Source organism: Genypterus blacodes, unplaced genomic scaffold, assembly GCF_046128005.1.
Source record: "Genypterus blacodes isolate CSIRO-AG114 ecotype Tasmania unplaced genomic scaffold, CSIRO-AGI_Gbla_v1 ptg000099l_1, whole genome shotgun sequence".
Lineage (NCBI taxonomy): Eukaryota > Metazoa > Chordata > Actinopteri > Ophidiiformes > Ophidiidae > Genypterus > Genypterus blacodes.
Genome location: NW_027466903.1, coordinates 2,546,614 through 2,572,089, shown reverse-complemented (window position 1 = coordinate 2,572,089; position 25,476 = coordinate 2,546,614). Strand labels below are relative to the sequence as shown.

General features: G+C 45.4%; 1 protein-coding gene across 3 annotated transcripts; it reads right to left on the bottom strand.

The window, feature by feature from the left end:
* On the bottom strand, nucleotides 1-24,587 carry sfmbt2 (Scm like with four mbt domains 2). 3 transcript variants are annotated; one of them, XM_076159762.1, is made up of 21 exons: nucleotides 24,444-24,587; nucleotides 18,062-18,216; nucleotides 17,522-17,610; nucleotides 15,164-15,404; nucleotides 13,639-13,659; nucleotides 8,624-8,712; nucleotides 8,176-8,425; nucleotides 7,858-7,955; nucleotides 7,614-7,715; nucleotides 7,165-7,395; nucleotides 6,926-7,052; nucleotides 6,649-6,762; nucleotides 6,503-6,545; nucleotides 5,983-6,047; nucleotides 4,203-4,345; nucleotides 3,545-3,654; nucleotides 2,973-3,148; nucleotides 2,704-2,879; nucleotides 2,053-2,331; nucleotides 1,753-1,881; nucleotides 1-1,010 (listed from the first exon to the last, which is right to left on the bottom strand). In XM_076159762.1, exons 2-21 carry the CDS (start codon nucleotides 18,135-18,137, stop codon nucleotides 870-872), a joined length of 2,700 nt encoding a protein of 899 aa, XP_076015877.1. In that variant the 5' UTR covers nucleotides 18,138-18,216; nucleotides 24,444-24,587; the 3' UTR covers nucleotides 1-869. The 3 variants fall into 3 exon arrangements, with proteins under 3 accessions (XP_076015877.1, XP_076015878.1, XP_076015880.1); XM_076159763.1 differs by lacking the exon at nucleotides 24,444-24,587 and adding an exon at nucleotides 24,189-24,378; XM_076159765.1 differs by lacking the exon at nucleotides 13,639-13,659.
* Between the last annotated feature and the right edge of the window lie 889 nt (nucleotides 24,588-25,476).

The following is a 25,476-nucleotide window of genomic DNA, read 5'->3' as shown; positions in this document are numbered from 1 at the left end:
TAAAAATCAGTAGAAATTTATTTTCTTACATTATCAAAAATATCTGCCACACATTTTGCATAGATGGACACAAAATATTTTGAAACTTGATTGGTGATTGGTGCGATTGGAAGAACAGCAGCGGTGTGCTCGTCTTCCTCGCTGAAGCGTAAACAAACAAACGCACGTCACGGTTTGTGTTTGTGAAATAACTTAAATATCGTTCAGACTTTGTTTCATGATAAATCTCTTCAATTCTTTCAAATACATTTTCCTCATAAATTAGTACAACAATAAATATTCCAAATATATTACCTCTTGGGATTTTATATAGTTTTCCAATACATCTGATCAGAACCAATTACATTACAGGAAAAAGGGGAAATACTTGAAGAGTTTGGGGTCAATTACTTTCACGCTATAATGCTTCTCTAACACAAATAAATGCAAAACAAAATGAAAGAGAAATAAACTAAACAAGTCCTCAGCTCCTCGAGTCGAGAGAAAGCGGAACGTCTTCACAGGTCGATAAGACTTGGGCGTGCTTTTCTCCGCCAGATCAAAGTCTGTTTGGGTTACTGCATCCCGTCTCCATGGCAACAGCATCCCAGAAATTAATCCTTCCAATTCCATGTGGGGGAAATTCCACCATAATTCACTCCAGCGTCACGCGTTTGTGACTTTCCAAAGGGAAAAAAACGACAACAAAAAAATCCCTTCTTCTTCTTCAGTAGAAAATAAATCCACAATAAATCCAAATCCCAGGATGCAAAATTAAACCGAAGTAGTCCATAATTTTTGCCCACGGTGCAATTAATCAAACATTTAATCCAACCTTTCCACGTCATGGGTGAACCTCACATTTCTTTGGGGGGCGTGGCCTATTTGGCTCAGTTGGCGTATTGTCTGTAAAAGGCGATCTTGACCCGCTCGATCTGGTGGCACAGTTTGATGGCGGGGCCGAGCTTCAGGTCCATGCACTCCTGCACCGTGGGCAGAGTGAGCAGCAGCAGAGCCTGACCGTCGATGTCCTGGGTGACACACACACACACACACACACACACACACGCGCAAGCACACACACCACCAAAGCAAAAGGACCAAAGCTGGATGAGTTTGAAAGGTTTCCACCCGTTGAAAAATAAAATGTGGCCATGATTAACTGCAGACCAAACATAAAGCTCAGATCAGATCTGTAATATTTACATTAAATGTGGAGATTGAGGACATTTAGTTTTTTAAAGAAAATTCCAACACTTTTGTGAGCCTGGAGGTCTCTGGGCCCTTCAGTCGAATGCTGGAAACATGATTTCCCCCTTTTTCCTTTTTTTCTCTCACCACAGCCCATGAGGCATTCCAAAGCTGCCAGCACTGCTGTACGATGTCATCCTTTTGCCTACGAGATCATCGACCTATCAACACTGATGTAATCTAAAACTCTGCAATTACATTATTGTGTCATTTCAACATAACCTTTGCTGGCTGTGGCTCGCTGCTGTCGCTCTGTTTGTCATCCCATTGTTTTAATTAGTGACAGCCTGTGTGATCTGAGCTTTACTAAAAGGCAAAATATGAGATCAATGTGAAGAGACCACAGGGAAGCAAATAAAGAGAGGAGCAGAGGAGTAAATTCACCTCTTTATTGCCTTTCATCTGTTTTAATGAGATAATGTGCCTGCATATGAAAGCAAAAATGTAAATAAGAGCTCCTTTGGGAATGAGAAGAGCACTGAGGCACTTTGTGTGTGTGTGTGTGTGTGTGTGTGTGCTCACCTGCTCTTGGAAGATGTTGGCCAGGGAAGCACAGTCTGTAGAGTTGATGAACTGGACGACTTCGTCTACGCTCCACTCTAGAGGATTCCTGTCCAGAACCAGCTGACCCCCCTCCTCTTCCTCCTCCACCTGACACACACACACACACGCAAACATTTAATGTAGGGACAAAAACGTCACAAACCAATGCCTAGATCATTCCCCGTGTCTCCATTTACACTTGACATGACCCAAAAATAACCTATGTGCCTCTGAGGTGCAGTACCTATAGAAACCAAAGGGGGCAGTAATATCCCTCACCTGCACTTCCTGTCCTTTGGGTGGCTCGTACTTGTTGTTTTGGCTGTAGGCGGACAGGGAGCGCGTGGACCTCCTGCGGCCCTCGGGGGCCTCCTGGCTGCCCGTGGCGGTGCTGGTGGTGGTGAACCTGCGCAGTGTCACGGCGCGGCGGGGGCGGCTGCTGCTGGTCACCTCCACCGAGGAAGCGTCAGTGTGGTCGTCACGTGGCTCTGAGCTGGTGCCTCCCTCGCTGCCTGACTGCAAATCCATCTCCTCATCCTCCTCTCCTTCATCACTGTCCTGGAGAAGGAGGAGAGGAGGAACAAGTTCTTCATATTTTAGAAAGTTGTTTAAGATTTTTGGGGAAGATTTTCTTTCATCTTTTAACAAAAGTTTCTCAAATTATTTAGATTTGTTTGGATTTTTATTTAGATTTTCAGAAATTTTGTAGGCTCAATATAAATAAATACATGCAATTTAATTAAATGAATAAATAAAAACAAACTATTAACATTTTAATATAAATTCCTGCCTTGCTTTGGGGGGGAAAATGGGAAAATCTCAAAATAGTATTTCAACTTCAATAACTTCACATTTTTAGCAGCACTCACACACACACACACGCGCACACACAGAAAGTAAAAAGTGCATCAAAGTGTTTTGTTGTCTGACCTGTGGTGAGCCGGCGGCTGTGTAGTCCACGGCAGAGGAGCGGCGCTTCTTCTGAACGAAAATGGCTTTCCTCTTCTTCCTGCGCCTGCGCGTCGGCTTGGCCAGCTCGCCCTCGCCAAACTCCCCTCCTCCCCCCGCCGGCTTGGACAGCTTCCTTTTCTTCCCCTGGTAATACGCTACGGACGCACAGCAGAACAGAACGTTGAAAACAGAACCCTGCCACACACACCACACACAGACAGAGACAGACAGATAGACAGAGCGCTCACTGTATTTGGTCTTGGTCTGGACGAAGCAGTTCTCGGGACACTTGTCGGAGACCAGGACGGGGCTGAAGAGGTTGGGGCAGCACTGCAGCTTCACACACACTTTACGGCAGAAGTCCGGGATCTGGTCGGTGAGCCGGACGATCCGCAGAGTGGAGCGGTAGGTTTTTCCTTTGTACCTGAAGAACACCATGGGAGACGTCACTCACAACATCCACATGCTGCCTCTGCTCCACCACAGGAATATTGAACTCTCTATGATTTAAATGACTGTTGTTTTACTTGACAGATACATTTTCATTTTAATGTGATATTAAAGTCATTACATATAGCAGGTTGTTGGTTTGAGACCCTGTTTAACTCTGTGCTTCACTGTGTTTGAATCCCTCAAGTGAGCGGAAAGCACTCACTCAATTTAAAACATTAACGTTACATTATTTGTATGGAAAACCAATGAAAAACCACCACCTCAAAACTCTTTAAAGCTTTAATAATATTCTAACACTAATGCTTTATATTTGTCCTCTCAACCCAAACCCCCCAGGCGTGGTGGACACGGTGGTGTCCTCCCTCACTTGGCTTTGAGCGTCTCCTCCTGGCAGTCCCAGCTCTGGTCCTGCACATCCTGCAGCTCCTTCAGGACTCGACCCGGCTTGTAGGCGGCGTTTATCAGCATGTTGAGCAGCTGGAGGCAAAACCAGACGAGAATGTTTCAAATAATAACAAACAATAGTAACAAACTTACTTCTTCTACACGAGCAACACGCAGAGCCGCACAACAACAGAACCTTTCATCTTCTTCTTCTGCTTCTTATAAGATCACAGGTGTAACATGATTACCATCTGTCTCCTTCTCCTTACACTCTTTAGACAAATGCTCTTGGTGTTTCTTAGTAAATTATTCCATTTCTCATCAGACAAAATGACAAATAACACTCTCATGTAAAGATCAAACGAGCGAGCCTCCTCGCTCCCAAACTGAGCGCACGCAGACACAAACGGCCCCTGGGAAAACACGGCAGCGGCGCCGGCGGCGGCAGGTACGTGTAAACACACTTGACTGACAGCTCCTCACATTAACATGAAAGTCCTGCTGGGACCCTGCAGGTGGTTAACAAGACCTCCCTGTCTTTCACCTCCTCCCTCCTCCTCCTCCCGCTCGCATGCTCGGCCTGATTAAACCTGCTCCCCTCCCGTCTTTTCCCCCTCCATGTTGGCCCTGGGAGCCCGTACCTCTTTAAGGACCAGGGTGCATTTCCCGGGCCCGACAGCCTGCGGCAGCTCAGCGATTCGTCCCTTGTTGAGGTAGGGTCCTGAGAAGCAGTGGTGGTTTACGAAGATCTTGGAGCAGCAATACCTGCTTCCATTGGCCGAGCCTGAGGAAGAAGAGGAGACAAATGGGAAGGTGAACAAATACTGGAACGGACAGAACACACACATTTATATCCCCACGGACACAAAGGTTCTTGCTTCCTGTTGAGACATTTTCCACTGTATTTTACAGCGCAGGTTATGCTTCTTAACATAGCAGCTTCCCTTCTTTTCAAGCCGAGAGACCAGGAACCTTTTAGCAGTAAAGAGGTCACAAGGTCAAACCTGACTGATTGGTCAGGCGGGCGCTTCACAGCTTCAGCAAGGTTTCAGTACGTAAGCAGAATGTTTATGATGTCAGATATCTGTGCAGCCTGAGGGGCTTCGGAGCAGATCGGAGGAAGTAAACAAACCTCAGGCTACAAGAGAATCGTTCAAAAGCATCTTTAGAGTCAACAACAAAATGGTGAACACAGGTTGTCAGAAAAGAGGGAATCCACCTCCAAATCAGCTTCAATATAACAAACAAATGCTCACTTAATCTTAACTCTCCAAAGCAGCTTTTAAACCAAACAAAACAAAGGACAAACAAGGAGATTGTGGGAGGCCTTCAGGCGTGCGGCCACGTGTAGGCCATCGCGAGCGCCGCAGCATTACTAAGTCACCCTGAGCGCCTCAGCACACAGGTGAGCACAGAGTCACACTAGGCCTCTACATGCGACACACACACACACACACACACACACACACACACTAAGTGAGGGTCGACATAATGATGCAGTATGCTGCACTCCGCCCGCCCCGAACCCCCCCAACACCGCCGGCACCTGCACCCGCACGGCTGGAGCTGCATGGTAATTAGGTGAGCTGATGAATATGCATGAGGAAGTGGGTGGATTTTAAAAAAGAAGCTGGAAAGGAGGGCAGGGGTCTCATGGAAACAAGGCTCAGCCTCCCCTCCAGTAAGCACACACACACACACACACACACACACACACACACACACACACACACACACACACACACACACACCCCCCCCCCCTAACCAAAACACTGTGCACACCAGATGAGTTGCAAATGGGACTTCATCAATTAATTGTGTTTACTTAGAATTCCAAACATTTCCTGGTTCCAGTTTCTCTCTATTGAGGATTTTCAGTTATTTGTGTTTGTTTTGATTGGGAATAAAATTCTGCTGCTCGACTTTTATTGTTAATATTCTAAAATTCTAAATTGTGATTTTTCTTTACTTTTAAAAATGTCAGGAATGAATTGAATGAAATGTATCATGTTTTTCTTTTTGGATTTGAGTTATTGTTACTTTACTTGTCACTTCATGTTTGTTCTGTTGATATTATTCATTTGTCTATATGTGTAATTATTTTACCTTTATTGACTTATTAACAATTCTATTGTTTTTTAATTTATTTATCATCATTTGTAAAAACCTTCACTGCTTCCAGTTTGTTTCTATTATTTTCATCCTCAAAATAACCAAAGAAAATGTGCAAATAAAGAAAACAAAATCAAAACAAATCAAAACAGAAACATTCCAAGCCCAAAGTTACTCAAACATCCCAGCTCTCTGAGGCATCGGTGAATGAAACCAGCGGATCTTCCCTATAATATCTTCACACCGGCTCGTTAAAAATGAAGTGAAGAGATTGAATCATCTGTAATGTGTCGTGTGGGATTTGATTACCTGGATCAATGCTGAGCGGCTGGCAGAGGCTGACAGGCGTCTCTACAGGCTGGGGGGGGGCCAACCTGTGGGAGGAGCCAATCAATGCCATCAGATGGATCAATACAATTACCCAGCTGATGTAATCAAAGAGGAAGCAGAGGAGCTGTGGTTCACGCAGCTCATCCATCTACAGGAAGGCTACTCAGGTTTAGATTTATCAGTGAATTAGAGAAGACGCTGGGGACACAGACAAAAGGATTCCCCTGCAGGTGAGGGACGGGATTACAGGTTAGGATGACCCTCAATGAGGGCCTCTTACTACTTCTTCTCTCGCTCTGCCATTTCCTGCCGCTTGCATTTGTCAGCCAGCAGGTGAAAGATGTCATTCATCCACAAAATCAATCAGTGCCCGGGGAGGAAAAGCAATTTCTGCTCTCAAAAGCCACAGTTTCAATTGATAGAGCCAGACAGACGGAGAGGAGGAAGAAGGGAGGAGAGGAAGAGAGTTAGAAAGAGAGGAGGAAGAAGATGTTCTTACTGTTTCTCTGGCTGAACCACAGCGATCTTCTTCTCCTTCTGGCCTGCGCAAAGACAATGAAAAGGGTCAAACTGTCGCTGCGGAGTGTGTGTATATGTTGGTTTTCATGATGTGTGTGTGTGTGTTTTGTGTGCTTGTGTACGTACGGACAGGTTTGAACGGGGGGGTGAGGGGGTAGGCGTTGGCTTCACACCAGCCGACCGGAAAGATGTCCATGGACTCCACATCTACGATACACTCCGACAGAGGCTTGGCCACGCCTACAGACGGGAGGGCCAGGGAGTTCAGGGTCAAGGTGGTGTCATGGCAACAGACACCAACACCAACAGTCTACCGGTTTTTACAGTTTCTCACACACACACACACACACACACCACACACACACACACACACACACACACACACACACACACAGGTCCATACCTTCCAGTCGGAGCCACAGCAGGCGACCTCTGACCTGTGTGACCTGAGCCACACACACCTCAGCTGGCCAGTGAGGGTTAACCGCTTCCAGCCACATGTTCTTGGCAAAGGCTCTGCTCTGCCATGACTGAGCAAACACAAACACAAACACACATGCATACACACACAGAAGAGGATGTTAATGATTACAGATGTTTCTTTCTTTATATAACTACATTCATGAGTTCTGCGTCACGTACATCAGGAAAGCAGGCGTCCGGGGCCGCTTCACTGCCGCTCTGCTTCAGGTAGTCTGCCCAGTCGAAGTCCAGGCCCTCGTAGCCCCGCGGCCGTTCTAGACCCACGCCGTTCTTCAGACACCACTGGACGGGGAGGATGCCCGGCGAGTTGGCACGACACGGCAAAGAGCGCGGTTTGGCCTCCGCCGAGAGGTCGTCCAGCATGACCTGGAAGTAGTTCTGGCTGTAGACCTGCGGAGGAGAAACAGAGCAACATGACATAACGTGGCATCATGGTGAACTTCTTTGTCAGTTCTGCAATGATGTCGCTGTTAAGTTTAGGCTATTTAACCCGACCCCTACAATCGGTGACTACACCAAGGCCACATCAGGAGAGGGATTTTATTCCAGCAGAGGAATCCTTCTGAGGACAGAATCGTCTCAGTTCCTGGAGTTTGCATCCGACTCACCCTGGAGACAGAAACGGGGCAAATCTGGAGCTGCTCCCACGGAGAAACCATCTCCAGCTTCATCCCCGTCTTAAAGGAGTGCTCGGGCAGGTCCACGTGGTCCTGAGGTGGTAAAGTCCAGACATTCAGACAAATGTGCTCCACTTTTACCACATTCACTCGTTCACACATGTATACACACACACATATGCACAAAGCTGTGAAGATGCCCCCAATTTTCAAACTAACAGAAACTGCGTCTCACCTTGAACACCTCCAGTGGCAGCGGGTTGCCCTGTCCATCTTGTTGAGTGTCCTCCAGAGCCTGCTGCCACTCGGGGGCGCTCTTCAGAGGCCGGAGCTCTGAGGATCCAAGAGATAAAAGTTTCATACTTCCTTTTAAATCGAGTTAAAACCATAATTCGATTTAACTGAGCTCAAATAAGTGAGGCTAATATAAATACACCTCAGCAAATATTACTTCCAGAAAAACATCACAGTCCATTACAGAACTTTTCAATCAACCCCGAGTGGCTCAAGTCCATCTCTTCACCAGATGACTTCCACATTTCATGATTCTCACCAATCGGAGGTTCTAGGGCGAGTTGGTTCTCCAGGGCCCAGCCGAGTGGGCGGAGCCTGACGTCCAAGTAGAACAGCCACGTGTCCTGGGCCTGCTGGTCGTCACGGAGACCAGCGCAGCGCAGACAAAGGCGCCCGCCGACGTTCTTCAGGACGCGTGCAGGCCAGTAGAGGAAAGGATCTGAGACGTCCTGGAGCTCCAGCACGGAACCTTCTACAATCAGGTCCACCGTGTTTTTACCTCTGAGAGGCTGCGAGGGAGAGGACGAGAGAGAAAAAGGGGGGAGAGAGAGAGAGGGGGGGGGGGGGGGGGGGGAGCGATGCAGAGTCACATGAATCCCCCTTCTCTACATTGTTTCTATACGTGTCAAAGTTTGAGACCCAGATCAACTTGTGCTGTGGTTGCAAAGCGTTTTGGGTTTGTGTTCTTCTGGTTCTGACCCACTCACCCCCTCCAACAGGTTGGCCGGAGCCGTCCTGGATCCGGTCAGGTCCTGAACCAGGAACTCTGTCCAGTCGCTGTGTTTTTCCTTAATGGCTGCAGATACAAAAACAAGTACAGAGGAGGATGAAGACTGATGACCACGCGTAAAAGAGTGCACGCGTGTAAAAGTGCACGTGTGTAAAAGAGTGCATGTGTTAAAAAAAGTGCACATGTGTCAATGCAGCCCACGCAACAGCATGAGTATGCGCATGTGTGTGCACGCAAGTGGCTCACACAAAGGGGCGTGACGTCTGACCCTGACACTGTGCCATCCTCTGGGGCCTAACCAGTTTCCAGCGTTGTGGGAAGAAGTGGAAGTCTGGGAAGGGGAGGAGCTTAATGGGTTCAAAGCCACAATCATGGATAGACGCCAGCTAACAGCTGACACAATCACTGAGCTCCATACCGCCTAGGAGCAACTTTCAGCCCTTCTTAATATTGTTTTTATTTATTTCAAATTAAAATAAACATTTTGTTATAATTTATTACAGTTTTTTCATTTTCTTTCATTGTCTTTTTGAACCAGTAGTATTTGCTCCTCATAAGTATATAATATAAGTAAATATGTAAATAAAATGTGTCTTGTTTGTTCATGTTCCTGAATGCTTTTCTTTCTTCACTTTGGTCTGCTCAGGTTCACCGGTTTGACCTCCTTAAGTTATCTTAAGTTGGTTTAAGTACACAAATGAAGAGAGATTTGTTTCTGTTATTGTCCTCAGACTTTACAGGGTTAAAAGCTCATTCCAGCACATTTGCACGGCGAGCATGTGGTTGTGTTGTGCTTCCTGTTTCCCACAGTGCATCATTCTTACATAATCCATACATTCATGCGCTGTTTTGGCTTGATTTGCCTTCAGACGGCTTCCTGCTCGGGCTGCCACCCAATCAATCAGGCCGGTGCTGACAGGCCCTCGGATGTCCCACATGCTTTCGCAGTAAGCGAGCAACTTTCAGGAGAAACTGAAACGCTGCTGAGTGAGTCACACCTACGGGACGACACAGAGCCGCCGGGCCCTGCAGCGCCGCAGAGCTAAAGTGAAAGTGAAACGCAGCCCAGCCAACGCGACTCTACGCTGATAATGAGAAGCTGTGGGGGTTTCAGTTATTTTGGCTGCTGAGATGTTTTTATTACTGGAAGCAGCTTGTTTTAAATGTCACGCTCAACTGGGCCACAGCTTAAAGGGGACAGGTTACACAGATTTACATGTTCCTAGTTTCCCTGAGTGTGGACTTTAAATGAGGACAGACAATAAAGGATCTTCCTTTGACCTACGTTTGGTGAAAGTTACGGGTTGAAATGAAAAAAGAGTTTCATGCTCACTTGAGGTGGATTTTGTGGTGGAGCTTTCATGATCACAAACGATGGATGACATCAGTTTAATACAGTTAAAAAACATTGAACTGTTCTTTTAAAAGCCGCACATTATCCAGACTTCTAGCTTCTTGTTTTTCCATTTGCTTTACATGCTCCGCCTCCTTGCAGCAGCACCAATGTGCACACTGAGCAAAAACAGTTTTGAGACGCAAACGCCCCCAGAATTTTCCATTGACCCTAATACTTAATTGTGTTTGACAAAGAAGTGTGATGGAGTAAATATTTTGGGTAAGTAGTGAAATTAAAGTAGTTATTTAAGAAAACACAAGTATTCCACTAAATATACATAATTGTTTTAATGAGGTTTACTCTATTTACTCTACCGTGCACACACACACACAGTATACCAGTCTGGTCAGACCGGAGGAGGAGTCATGAAATCAAACAAACTCTTGTCTACTTCTTCCATAACGGGCCTGTAACAACGTTTTGCGTTTCCTTTGAACACTTCTTAGAATTACAAAAGGCATATTTGACTTGTGAACCCTGATCAATAAGTCCTCTCTCGGGTTTGGGATTTGGGGGGGTTGCGCCCTAATCCAATCAACATCTGTGGAATTTTCTCATTAAATCAATACGTCCAGAGTGAGAAAGAGAGAGAGAAAGACAAAGAGAGAGAGTTTGCTTTCCTGCACCGCCAAATTGGACAGTGAACGCCTCTTGGTGTTTTTGTTTTTCCTGTATGACTGTTTTCTTCCTCTGCTGCGGCTGGGTGCGTGCACACACACACACACACACACACACACACACACACAATCACCCCTGTGTGGATTCTCTGGTGTGCAGAAATAGATAAACTATTTTTACAGATCCTGCCCAGATTAGTCATGAAGCCATTTACAGCTCAGCAGCAAGGCAGCGACAACATGCAAACTTCAACCTCCCTCCCCCCCCCCCCCCCCCGCCCCCCCTTTCATTACGCCGCTTTGTGTATAAATAATCACCCATTTTTCTCCATTTTCCTCCCTCAGGCAGCAGACACGTAGAGGTGAAAGCTCCACGTTCACATAACAATAAGACTTTAATTAACCTTGCAGGCTTTGATCCTCAGACCTCCTCGCTCATCCTCCAACGCAACAAGCAAACACACAGAATGACAAATGAAATATGCACTTTGCTGTGACTTTTGTGGGAATGTTATTTTTCTACACATCTTCTGTTTTTATTATTAACAGCATGAAATGTGTTATTCGCACGCTCTCGTCTCTGTAAACAAGCGGTGGCCTCGGAGCGCCGGGCTCATTCCAAATCCTGACTTTAGATAATCAATGTCATGATTAAGGAAGAAAAATCTGTTGCCGTGTTCTTTCAGGACAAGACCACAGATTCTAATCAGAGTTAATGGAAGCAAATTACGATCAAATCTCTCTCTCTTCCTCTCTCTCCCTCTCTCTCAGTCTTCTCCATTCAGTCATTGTGCACTGGACTGTAAAGCGTTGGTTCCATTTCACCTGATGGCTTTTTGTCCCACACATCACGGCTACGTTATGAAGTGAATAATACTGCGATCCATTGTTGTGGTCACACTCCCTCCGTCTCGTGCTCGGCTGAATGAAACCATGTCGTGTTGTCGACTATTAACATTTCACAGCCCCTCTTCTTGGTGAGGCAGAGGATTTCGGAGCGATTTGTGTAAATATGAAGCACCTTGGCGACACCAACTAGCCGCCAGGGGGCGCGGTATGTAAAGCGCGTGCGGAACAAAAGTCAAATGCGCACGATCGTACACGCACAGTCTACACACTTCCATGTAAATGTGGAGGTTACATCAAGGAGGCTGATTTGGGAGTCAAACTAACCTGTTTGTCCCCTTCTGGCTGTCTTTCTGTCTGTCTATCCCCCTCTGGCTGTCTTTCTGTCTGTCTATCCCCCTCTGGCTGTCTGATTGTCTGTCCCCCTCTGCTCAGCTTGGTGCTTGTGTTGCCAGAATGCAGTGGGATCGACTCACGCTGAAAAAGCTGCGCTATTAAAAAAATTCTCTAACAGACGAGGCTCCAAATTTGATCACAAAACTTTTTACTCTTTTTACTCTACACTTTTTAATTTGTAACATTTTTGTAACTTTCTTTTAACAAAATTTTGAAAGTGTGAATATTTTTCCCCCAAACACATCTTTGGAAAAGAAAGTCTCCAAGTTTCTAACATCATTTTAAAATACATTTGGATTTCAGAATTTTTTTTTTAATAAGAATTTCTTCCCTTTTAGGATTTCTTTTCTACAGAATCGAGATTTTTCTAGTAGCAATCCAGGGTTCATGTTTTTATTCGATTTGTTCTTTATTGAGCAAACTGTGAAAAGAGAGAGAAACTGAAGCTTAACTTCATTTGCTCACTGTCTACTTGTCTCAGTGTACAATATGGACATTATGCCTTTGGGACTCCTTCTGTCTCCCTCGACAACAACACTGCAGTTGTCTCGTCACACTACGTGCTAAAACGTACGTTTAATTCCTTCGGCTTCTACTTCCCGGGAATATTGTGTGATGCCTGCTGGTCCCTGAGCCTCGTTCCCGCGGCAGGAAGCAGCGCGGTGAATTCATTATGCAAACCGTCTGCTTCTACCGTCATGCATGAGCTCTGAGGATGTGCCTCGAAAAAAGCTCCTCACCTGAATAAGCCACTGCCCTAAACATGCATGCAAACACACATGTGCACGCAGGCACACACACGCATGCAAAGGAGACTAAGGGAGTGTAATCCAGAATGCAGACATTCTGGATTAAAGCCCCAGCAGCAACCAGCGTTGTCTGAACAAGCTGAACTACACAAATATCTACATACGCAGCAGATGAGGGCATGTGACTCTGGCCTGCTTCATGTGTGTGTGTGTGTTTTAATGCATTTAGATAGAACCTGAAAGCATATGAAAGATTTATCTGTATGTTATAAATGTATGGCTGAGCTGTGAAATAGCTGCAAGCAACTTAAGATGCAACCCCTTGCTGTTTTGTTGCTCATAACAACCGCTGAGGCTTTGTGTGATGGGAGAAAGGAATGTATGGAAAATATATGATTTGATTTAATGCACTATTGCTGCTGTGGAGTCTTCACCTCAGTACAGAGTATATGTTAAGAGAGACTTTTTAGTTCTCTCTCTCTCTCTCACATTATAAACAAATAAAACAACTGTTAATTACTAAAATGAAGAAAAAAAAATGAATAAATCTTCTGTGGCTAACATGGTAAACACTTGTACCCTCATGTGTGCATTAATTGTGGGACTTTGAGTCGATTTGCTTCCTGAAGCCGTTAGTGAGCATGCGGCGTCCCGTTTCTCACTGAGCTATCTTTTACACCATTATCACAGCAGCACAGCTTGCAGGCACAAATAGCAGTGTGTGCATGTGTGTGTGCGCGCCTGCGTGTGTTTGTGTGTGCGGAGAGACACACTGTAAACCCTCATGTGGGAGAAACTTCACTAGAAAGGAGTCGCATGCAAGAGGAGCTGAGCCGTGACACCCGAGCTGTGATGTCACGTCCTGTGCAGAGGTGAAAAGAGGAGGAGGAGGAGGAGGGGGAGGCACATGCAGCTAACACAGAGCTGTCTGGATGTTAGCCACTACTGAGCCAGACAGGTGAGTGAGGTCAGAGTTCAAGCCGCTTACCTTTTCTTAGGTAAAAGTTATCTGAGAAACACACAAAACAAAACAAAAAGCACAAATAAAAACAGGTAACTGGAACACAGATGTATGCAAATCATTTCATCGTTTAACACACACACACACACACACACTCTCTTGCTTACGCTCCTCACTCGCTGACTCAGCATAACAGACACACACACACACACACACACGCTGGATATGATGCAAAGCCTTGAAATGAAGCACAGCGTTGATACTTTTCCTGCTGGTATTTACAAATTTGTGTTTACCGTGTTTGTGTTTGCACGCTGTAGTTTACATCATTAAAGACACGACAACAACGCCCGTGCTTTAAGTTTGAAACTGGCTCGATTGATAAGTTCTGATCCGTGAACACAAAATGCTGTAAGTCAGAGGCGTCGGCAGTTTCCAGCGTAACTTATTTGAACTGTACACATTTTTGTGGAAGATGCTGCAGGGTATTTAAACTTCAAATGTTCATATTTAAATAAAGGAATGAGGAACTTTAAGTGGCACAGAAGCAGAATGTTTACCTTAACGGACCAAAGTGAAGCACTGCAGGTTGCTTATGCTGCTCAGAGTTTTAAAACATTTAGTTCAGGGTTTATTTATGCAATTAATCACACAAACGGAGATTGGAGATGTGTGTGTTTAGATTATGACAGATTTAACCATTTTAAACATTTTTTATCCTAAATCTGCGTCATTAATGTGAGCGAAACTCTTCAGTCAGCTACTATGAGGAGGAGGTTTGTGCTTGAGTGGTTTCTTGTTTGTGCTGCTTGAGATAAATGTTGGGGTGAGAATGAAGTCAAATTAGCTGAAATGATTTAAATACAACAAATGGAGAAAAAGTCAGTAACTAGGCGAGGACACCAGAGTAAGGTGGAGACGTATCCAGGTCGTCTCCACAACAACAGAGGCGCGCGCCATCCATCAGCGCGGAAGTGTCGAGGGAAAATAAATGGCCGGCGCGATGCAGAGGAGGGCGAGTCATCTATCTGAGGGGCCAGCGGCTCAGCGGGCAGGTGGGAACGTCTCGGCTGCTGTGAGAGCTTCTGATATCGAAGAGGTGCGTTACGACCGCGAGAGAAGCGAAGGACGGAGGTTGAGGTGAGACGAGACGTGAAAGACACGCAAAGAGCTGTGTGAGTAAAGAAACCAGCCTGCCGATGCATTCGCGTTTATATAAAGCTTTGATGAGGAGATGAAGATGGGAGGTTTGTGTATATATGTGTGTGTGTGTGTCTGAGAGAGGTTATACTGGTCCACAGGTGTCGGGGGTCGACTTCACTATAAGGGTCTGCTCTGGGCCCCCAAAAGCTATAACAAGTATAAATGATGTTTGAGTATAATAGTGTTATTATTATAGTATTATATTATTCTACCTTACACTGCCTGATAAGGGAAACAGGAAGTGAGCAGGAACCTTGATAGTATTGCCGACAATGGTCTCAGCCCCACTAGCTGGACCCGCCTGGGAACCCCTGGTCTCTATGTGCGCCCCTGGCAGGCTGCGTCTTACCTTCAGGAGGCATGAGGGTCTTGTTATTCTGGGCGCACCAGCCCACGGGGTGCAGCCCGGCCGTCATCACGTCGCACCAGAAGTCGGCCTTGCGGTCGTCGCCGTAGCCGCTGAAGCGCAGCAGCAGCAGCTGGCCACATGTGGTGATGATGGTGGCCACCCAGTACGTGTCCGGGCTGTTCTTATTGGCCACTTCCAGCTTCATGCCGGGTTGAAAGCTGCTCTGCAGGCTGATCTCCACCTGGAAGAGAGCGGAACAAAGTGTCTTGTTAGCTTGGTCATTAATAACCAGACGTTCACATCATGCTGGTTTATTGTTATATTCATTCAGATTATTTGCATGCCTGAATAACTTGAATATTTGCATAATCTAGTTCTGTTACTTCCATTTTTGCCACTTTCTCAACATGATATCCTTGCCTTATTCAGTCTTAACTCCATGTGAACATACTGTCTGTATTCACACTGAGCAGTTGTGCTTAAATTTACCACGAAAACCAATCTTCTCTTTGTATCGGAGGAGTATTCTTTTGTTGTGTCATACTTGAATGACACTCCAGCCTTTCAATGTGTCCTTGTGTAGAGAAAAGAGATAAAGCCATAACATACACGCTGTGGTGTAAACACCATGGCAGCGCTCACCGTGGCCACAGGCCGCCATACAATTCACGAGAACAGGATGTTCACATTCAACTCTCACACAAAGTGAAAAAGCCGACATCTTAGAAATAAACACAATACAAACGACCCTGTGACTTCCTGCTACAACAATGCAAATGTGCTGCATCACTCTGCTGGCTTATGTAAGAGGGCCACGGGCGGCAAACACAGCGTGTGTGTCTGTGTGTGTGTGTTTGTGCGTGGCCCGAGAGAAATCAGCATTTCAATTTGTCCTGAGTCTGCTGAGGGAGCAAGCGAGAGAGAGAGAGCGAGAGAGAGAGGGAGAGCGAGAGGGGGAGAGCTGGAGGGGGAAGAAAACTAGAAGAGAATGAGGAAGAGAAGCGATACAGCAGTAGAGGAAGGTATAGAGGGGAGGGAGAGAGGAGAAAGACTGAGACAAAGAACAGGGGGACGGAGAGGGAGAAGAGAGAGAGAGAGAGAGTGAAAGAGAGGGAGTGGGGGAAGTTAAACAAGGAAAAAAGAGGGAATGAGGCCAGAGAGAGAGAGAGAGAGAGAGAGAGAGAGAGAGAGAGAGAGATGACAGAAGAGAGGCAGAGAAAGACGAAAAGAGAGAGAAAAACAGGGGGTTTGAACACACAAAAAAAGAGAATCAGCAGAGAGAGAGAGATATTCTGGTGCTCTTTTACTGAATCATATTTTTTAGGGGAATTCATGGTTTATTTCTGGTGAGTCAATCTACTCACCAACAAGACACACACACACACACACCTTGCTGATAAGACACATGTTTGCACACTGATCCTCATGATTACATTCATCAGTGATGCACAAGGCTCAAACACAGAATCATCTTGTGGAAGGAGTAATTAATCAATCAATCAAATGATCAATAACAAACAGGAACAGTCATTTTTTAGTAAACACAAAAATCACATTAAATCAGGGGAAATAACATAAAATATCAGATAGAACGTGAAATTAATGAATAACACACACACACACACACTCGATCTGAACGATAACACGTAAAACAGCTGATTTTCACAACTTTAAGTGGCCCCTTTGGTTGATGTCATGCACTTGTGGTACTCGCATGTCACCAAGGAAACGTATGTCGTCACACACTTTACATCTGAGCGCACCTTTAAGTTCCAGCATGTAAACATATTAAAAACATGGGTGTGATGTGTGTACACGGCAGGGGTCTGTGGTTTGTCAGCATGTAACATTTGCATGCAGGTAAATCCATTAACATTTGCATCATCTCGGTCTGTTAATTTATCTCTTGTACACATTTAAATATGGGATTTTGTTGTATTCAAATTTGCTAAACTCAGATGCTGAGTTACTGCTGATGAATAATTCTTTAAGTTGAGTTATTCTTGTGGGAGTGCAGGGCCTGGGCGGAGGTATTGAGCTGAATCATCTCCTGCCTGCTTGCACTGTTTAAGTGACACGCCTGAGGTTCGTTTACCTTTACCTTTTGTTTGCATTTACAGGGAGCAGAAAGGCTGAAACACTGAATTGGCGTGTCCAGTGTGCAACACTGGATCATGCGTGTTGTCAATAGTAAAGCTCCTCCACAGGGCCTGTACGTCACCCGTGCGTCACCAGGGGGCGTGGCCAACGCAACGGCGTGAAATACATGGTTAAAGGATCTGTGCGTACAGGAGGCTGTGTTTAAAGGCTCAGTCAGGGATCGGAGTAAAGCTGCAGGTGAAGCAGTTAGTCACTCACGTGTTTGAAGGTGGTGTGAGGGGCGGCGTCGGCCCCCCTCTCCTCCATGTACTCCTCCCAGTTAAACTCCGCCTCCTCCTCCATGGAATCTGCATCAGATGCCAAACACCCCACCACGTTATTCATAATGCAGCACACACACACACACCAGCCATCAAACAGCACAACACAGATCATCACAAGAGAGAGTATACAGTGTGTGTGTGTGTTATGTAATGCCACCCAATGTTTCTCCTGGAGGTGATAATTGTTCACATTGTCGGTGGGGGACTGATCCATGCAAGATGTAGTGTGTGTGTGTGTCACTGTGGGAACATGCGGGACTGAACATGCATGGTATAATGAGAGGGGATGATAGGAAGCTGATGTAGTGAGTTTGTACATCCCCCCCCCCCCCACACACACACACACACTTCTATCGTTCCATAACTCTTCCTTCATCTGCAACAGAAACCATTCCCGAAATGTTTGGATTTCATCTGATAAAGAGATTTGAGTGAAACCGACCCGGGCACATTTACACTTCCTCTTTCTCCTCACCTGTTTTTACATCTTCCTCTTTCCCGTTGGTGGGTTTGCGTGGTCTCACAGGTGCGTGGCCCAAAGCCTCCTGCATTCTGCACCTCTGCTCCCGCGTTTGACTTGCCACACGTGTTCTTCACAGTTTTTTCTTCACTGCATCTCCTCCAGCCTCCCTTGAGAAGAGGAAAGAAGCAAACCTGTCAGTAAAAAAGGTAAAGCGGTAAAAAGGAAGCAAAACTCCAATCGTTATCAGCAGAGTCCAAAGAAGAAGAAGAAGAACGCAGACGTGGAGACAAGTAGAACGAGAGAAAAAACAATGGTTGGCACTATTCAAACTCATTTTCGGCGTCATTACAGCCGAGCGAGTGACCGAGCGAGAGTCTGTTGTGTTTCATTACAACATACGACTGCATAAGATAACCAATCACAGAAAATCAAATTCTTCATTCAGGAAACCATGGCGACCAGACAAACCTGCAGAATGAAGTGAGGACTCACAAAACACAGAGACAACATTTAAAAAGAAGCTCATGGATCATTGTCACAAATGTGAATCAAGTGAAGCTAATTGGTGAAGATAATCAATGAGCTAATAAGCAAATGTTTCTATGGCAACGTGAGAAATTCGGCCACTGTAACTAAGGAGACAAATATTTCTTCATGTTTATGGCAGAGAAAAGAAGGTAGAATGGAAGAATACAGGAGAGAAAAAGGTGAAAATGATGGTGAATGATGGATGGTAAGTGGAAGACAGCAGGGGTAGGAAGGAATGAAGAAAAAAGAAAAGATGGAAAGAAACAAGACAGCAAGATAGGACAAGAGGAAGTAGGAAAGAAAGGGGGGAGGGAAGGAAGGAGGAATATGAGAAAGTAATAAAAGGAAGGAATAAGGAAAGAAAGGAAGGACAAATGTAAGGAAACAATGAAGGAAAAAATCAGAAAGAAATGAAAAACGTAAATATGGAAAAGAGAAAGAGGAAAAGAGGGAATGAAGTAGAAATAAAGGAAATAAAGAACACACACCACGTCGACACATTATGATCAGGTGTGCCTGAGTTCTGATGTAGTTACGTGGCTCCTCCCCCCTTTGCTCCACTTCTTCTTCTATACATCAGGCGCAACTACAGCTTCTTCTTCTACTTAAATTCCAGAGAATCTCCTCTGGGCACCACACAAAGCAAAACACGGAAAGCCCAACCTGGAACACTAACATGCCACCTCCAGTCCTACGTAAACACCCACGCGTAAGTTTGCATGACAGATTTATGGATTTATGATTTCATGGCCTCGGTTAAGAACTTCAAACTGCACAAGCAGCCAAACACTTGTTCACATATACACAAGGGCAAACAGTCAACAGATTTTTATCCAAACTTATAAAATAAACATTGATAAAACAGTCACCATATTGGCAGCAGTTGTGTGATTTTAGACATATTAGTTTATGTATAGTGACGTCACACACATGACCCTGACCCAGCATATAGTTTTATCCACCGGATTAGGATCTGGATCTGGATCTAGGCTGAAATTTTTAGGTTTAAATTTGATTCTTAGTTTATGAGAAACAAGCAGAAAAATAAATAAATGCTGTATCTCTGAATGCTAGAGAGAGAGAGAGAGAGAGAGAGAGAGAGAGAGAGAAAGAGAAAGAAAAATCCAAATCTAATCTAAACCCTGCCAATCTACAAAAATCCTGTCTAATCTACAAGTATTTTGTCCTTTTTGAGAATCGAAACTGTGACTTTCAAAGAAAACTTATCCCACATTCACTTTAGGCGATCGGCTGTCTGATTACCTGAGAATCACCTTAACCTTTTAACTTCCAAATTAACATCCAAAAAAACAGGAAAAACTCCTCATTCTGCAGAGAATCAAACTGCCCACTCGGGTAGAAAAACATCAAAGTTGGAAGAAATGTGAAGAATCAAAGAGAAAAAAGATGTTCATCCAAAAAAAACCCAGAGAATCCTGAGAAAACTCACACAAAGCTGCTTCTTTAAGCAGCATGTGTTTACTGCGAGGCTGTGACAGGCTGCAGCCAGCGACACCCCCGACACACACACAGCTCCTCCCGTCCCACAGTAGTTCCAGCATACATCCCATTGCGTAAACAACAAGCTGAGCTAATTTGGCTCACATGACGCTGTCTCGACCGAGGCTGCACCCCTGCACCCCCCCCCCCCCCCCCCCCCCCCGCCACACACACACACACACACGTTGCGCCATAAAAAACCTCTCAAAATACACTCAGGAAAAGCGGCACCGAATAAGAGAAGTCAACGTTTAACCTCATGAACTCGGTTTTTCCCTTACATTTCCCCTTATAGTCAGACATTTATTCTCACACTATCTTCTTGCTTACATTAAGGGAAATAGGCAAACCCAGATATGGATTTGTGTGGAATCTTTAAAAAGTGTGATTGGGTGGCGATGAAGCAGCGAGATGAAGACCTTCAGCCTGACTCTTCCTCACCTCTCACCCTCTTCATTCCTGTTCCGGCGCTAAGTGAATTATGAGGGAACACGATGTAGCCGGCGATAGTTCAAATCGGGGATGTCTGTGTGTGTGCTCCTCCGCTGACTTTGGGGGAGAATTCCAGCCCGAGACACCTCCAGCTTCTCCATGACCTCGCTGCTTCTCTGATCCTTCTTCTACCATCTGATTATCTGTCTCTCTTCAGATTTAAACGAGACATTCTCCCCCAATATGCTTTGAAACCCTCAGCATGGTCATCAGTCCATTCATCAATCTTAGAGGGAAAACAACACGTCAACCAGGTCTCTCACTTTCCCACTACAAGTTTGAATCGCACCGTGTACCACCAAGCTCAAGCTGACCCAAGGCAACCTGAAACATCCAACTTCTGTCTTCAACAAGAGCTGCAGTGATGTGGCGACCCCGCTGATTGGCTCCAACCTACGGTATCGTTGCATTGTAACGAACGCAAAAAGTAGAAGAACAACTCTGTTTCCATTTGGCACACATTCGTATAATCCATCAATCAGTTTGTACTACTAACCAAGTTTCTTCCAAATAGTCAGCTGTGCTAAAACAAGATGACGGAGAGCGGCACAGGATGATTGAAAAGTCCCGAGCCTCCCTAAGGTGGGTCGTGTGTTCTCTGTACTGCAGTGTGAAACATCCTGATTTAGAAGCGCCACTGGTCTGTTACATAATGCAATTATATAAGAGAAAGTGTAGGGACAGTTTGCTGAAGCTTCATCTTGCTCAGTCTGATGGCTGCCCTGTATGAGTAGCTGAGTTGAACCCGGCTCATCCCCAAAAGCTCAAGGACTCTACACACCATGTGAGCAGCCGTAACACAGGAGCAGACGGCTCGACTCGGCCTTCATCGCAAAACACCATCTTATGTTTCCAAGCAGGGTTTTCATTGGAGTTTGCCGTTTGTCTTAAATGGAGCTGGCTGAACTCCAGATTGGGCTCCGGGGATTAAAGAGGTCTAGTTAATCTCATGCTCGGGCCAGACCCCCCCCCCCCCCCCTCTCAGATTGAGAGGAGCTCTGGTTTTTTTTATTGATTAGGCCTACACGAGGCTGTGGGCATCCACGTGTCCGTGTCCTCCAGCCTTTCCCCCAAAGCAAAAGATTTAATGGGGGATTTAAGAGATTAACTATTGCTGCATGGGCTCGGCTTTTATTGCATTACTCCCTATTAGGTTCTAGACCCATCCCAGCCTCGTTTACCCCTTTGGCAACGGGGGAGGGCCGCTTGATCACGACCCGTCTTCTGTCTGTTTTCTGCAGACAAAACACTGCAGCCCGATGAAGAGATCAGCTGAGTATAAAACAACCAAGTGCAAACATGGAGGGCGGCGGGGAAACTCTTTAACTTCATCAACAACAGTAAACAACTTCCTATAAACACACACAAACATCAAATACGAACCTCACACCCGGCAGCTTTAGTTCTTAGACTTCTAGAAAAGTCAATGACCTCCTCTTAGTCAAACAAAACCTAAAGAAGAGGGCAGATGAGCAGGAGGATGACGTCATCATTTCCTCTAAAGCGACCTCAGCTTTCTGTTTCTCGTCTTCACAGGGAGATTTACACACAATGGCGACGTTAGCAAGAACAGTGATTAAACTGGGCCAACAGTCCACACCATCAATAGACTTCAGTCCTATTGATCTCTAACAGTGCAGAACATACAGATCAATCATTCATCGTACGTGGCATTTCACCTTAAAGGACTGTGCTTCATCACCAATTCATTAATATCACAGATTCTATAATCAATCAATCCATCCAGTAAGCAAACCTGATGACTGTTTTTACAGCGAGCAATGACGGAAGCGCATATCAGTGACGCTGCTGTGAATCTACAGGAAGACTGATGGCGCTACTGTTAATCATAAAAAAGGAAGTTGGACTATTTTTCTCGGTACAGCCAAACGCCGCCGACGCAGTTACTGTTAAAGGAAGCAGCTCTCAGCAGGCTCACACCAGCTTCTGACAACACAGGCGCCTACAATCACACACACCCAGAGCGAGAACAAATAAACATACACTTTTACATGTTATAATACTCTGTTTGGTCTTGCCTTTACAGAATATGCCTCTTTATCTCAAATATTTTGTACATATACAAGAATATACTTTACTTAATCATATACAGTCCAGTCACAGGGACACAGTAGTCAGTAATCACTCTATAGTCTGTTTTAGTTTGTCTACTTCATCATTTTCTTTTAGTCTTTGTATTCATTTTTTACATTTCTTTCATCTTTTTTCTTTCATCTTGAGCTCAAAGTACAAGCGTTCTGCCGGCTGTGACGTTCTATATTACAAACCACTAGATGTGTACTATTTGCACAGCCTATGTTCAATGTGTCAGCTGTTCGTCATTGTAGCAAGGCTGTGATTTCTTATTTTCTTTACATCCGTCCAAGTGGAGCTTTATTTGAAGAGCTCAGTGCCACATTCAACGACTCAAAGAGAGCATCAAGCCCAAAGCTCTGAAGCACAAAGAATTGCTAAAGAAATACTTCATAGATGTGAAAGAGGCTGTTCAGAGATGATTTCTTCAACAAAACAGCCAGGTGTGCAAGCTGAGGCTCAGGTGGGTAAGCAGGAACATGACAGACACAGAAAGAGATTAAACAATAATCCTAATAATAATAATACAACATTTGAGTCCTGATCTTGTAAATCCACAAAATCATAAAGTGCACCTAAAGGCCCTGAGGATCATTATGAATGGACCATTTTAAAATATTTGCGGCAGGATTAAGTCCAGAAGCATGAAGATGATGAACGTGATTGTTCCATTATGTGTGTTATTGTTTCAGCTCATTGTGATGACAAATTTAATCTGAGAGGTGGAACAATTAAGCACACACGCGCGATTTCACCCAATTACCGAGGTAATTTACGGCGAATTAAGACAATACCATCGAAATGATCGAACCCGACTGAACACGCATCAATATCTCGGTCGGAATACGGCAAGGTTTTATGTTTTCCACAACTAAAAAAATGCGCAACGTGAACGCGGGCGTGTGAGCGGTCTGCGCTATATTTGTTTTTTTATTTGATGTATATATTATAGATAAAAGTGAAAGAGGAAACGTTGGCGCACACGCGGGCAGGAGGGAGGGAGGGGCGGCTGAGGGTGTAGCCGGGCAGCAGGCTCACACACGCGGGCAGCGAGGCTCCGCGGCACTCCGCTCATGTACTTTGCACACTCGAAAACTGCAGCGGAAAAAAACTCCCGCGGAGCCGCGACACGCTCACTTCGGATCTAGTTCACTACACCCCGCGTGTGCGCACCGAAAGAAACAGAACCGGGCCCGGTACCTGCCGCCCATTTATTTTTTCCTCGTTCAAAGATTTTAAAGGTGCAGTTTTCAACCCGCCATGTTGAACGTGTTCTGACATTTCGGCGCTGTCCGGTGCTTCCCCGCGGCTTCCACGCACCTATGTGACGGGGGGAAACGGACAAAACGCCAACGACGGTCAGGAGTAAAATTCTGACGTGAATCCGCGAAAACGATTTTATTTTTCCACGCTAAATAAAATGACGTAACATTCGGATAATATTAAATTCCCAACTAAAAAGGAATTCAGGTTATTTGAAAAAGAATTAAATGCGGAAAAAGCAGGAATAAAAGGCTGTAATTACCGAAAGTAGCACGAGCTGGCGTCCCGTCCTGTTCGTGACAGTGCGTGAGGCACTTTGGCCAAGTTGAGCTCGCGCACAGACGCTGGTGACTATTATCAGCTCGTTTCTACAGAAACCGCGAGCTCGGAAGCACTTGGGGCTTTTTAAAGCGGCGGAGGAGCAGCAGAAGAAGAACAACTCTCCTCTGCCGGTGTTCCTTCCGCCAGCGGGACCGTGCGGCGGCGCTAGGCGGCACCGGGCCGTCACCTGTCTTACCTGGACAAGTTTCCGTCGTCTCGAGCCCCCCGCGAGCGTTTTTTTCTCTCCGTCTCCTCGTCCGCGTGAACCCGAGCGAGGCAGCGCGAGCGACGTCTCTCAGCTGCCCCCGTTCCAATATGGCATCTGCCGTCTGCGCATGTCCGAAAACATCTTACAGATATTTCCAAGCCAACTCCTTCATTGACCTTTTTAGTGGCGGAACAAACTCTATATTTCTGTGGCGAGCAGCTTATCGAGATGTAAACATGCTGATTCACTTCCTCAGCTAGTTCAGAAAAATGGAAAATGAATAAAGATTACAATGAATAAATAAACCATGAATCATAAAAACACATTTCACAGCGCATAGTTGGACAACTACGTGTGTAATATCAGCCACCATCAATAATACCGATCAGAGCTCTATTCCATTTAGATTTGTCACAAAACTTACACGCCACAAGGCTTGGCTGACACAACAAAATGGAATGCAGCCAGAACTCATTTTTATTTATTACCAGTGTACTTTTACTATAGTACACGAATAAGGTATTAAACTAATACAGTAGACGCATCGTTGAAGAATATGCTCAGGTACGAAAAATCAATCAAATAGATACTGGCTGCATTCCATTTAGGTCTGCCTATGCCAGATTCCTGACACACCTAATTGGAATGCAGCCATCATTGTAACGCGCTTAATTGCTCCCGTGCTTTTTCCTGCCATGACAAGGCAAAGTGTGAGTGCTCCGTGTACACGCGCGCGCGCGCGCGCGCACACACACACACACGCGCGCGCGCGCGCGCACACACACACACACACACACACACACACACACAAACACACACACACGCGCACAGTTACATTTTAGGTAACAGTGAGATAATAAGAATAAAGAAAGACATATGCAAGATGTGACGCAGGCGCGAACGATGAACAAAATGCGATATAGACGTGAAGAAATTGAGACACTGCGACTAACAAAAACGGACGCAAGAAGAAAACAGGAACATTAAGCCAATTGATTTCATGTCACGAAAACAACTTAAG

Bases quoted from the DNA above. Each gene is read 5' to 3' on its own strand.
- sfmbt2 (XM_076159762.1), bottom strand. From the start codon at position 18,137: ATGCAGGAGGCTTTGGGCCACGCACCTGTGAGACCACGCAAACCCACC. The intron at 8,713-13,638 runs GTAAGCGGCTTG...TTGTATCTGCAG, and splicing joins TAACTTTTACCTAAGAAAAG to CCATTAAGGAAAAACACAGC. The intron at 2,332-2,703 runs GTCAGACAACAA...CTCCTTCTCCAG, and splicing joins CAGCCGCCGGCTCACCACAG to GACAGTGATGAAGGAGAGGA.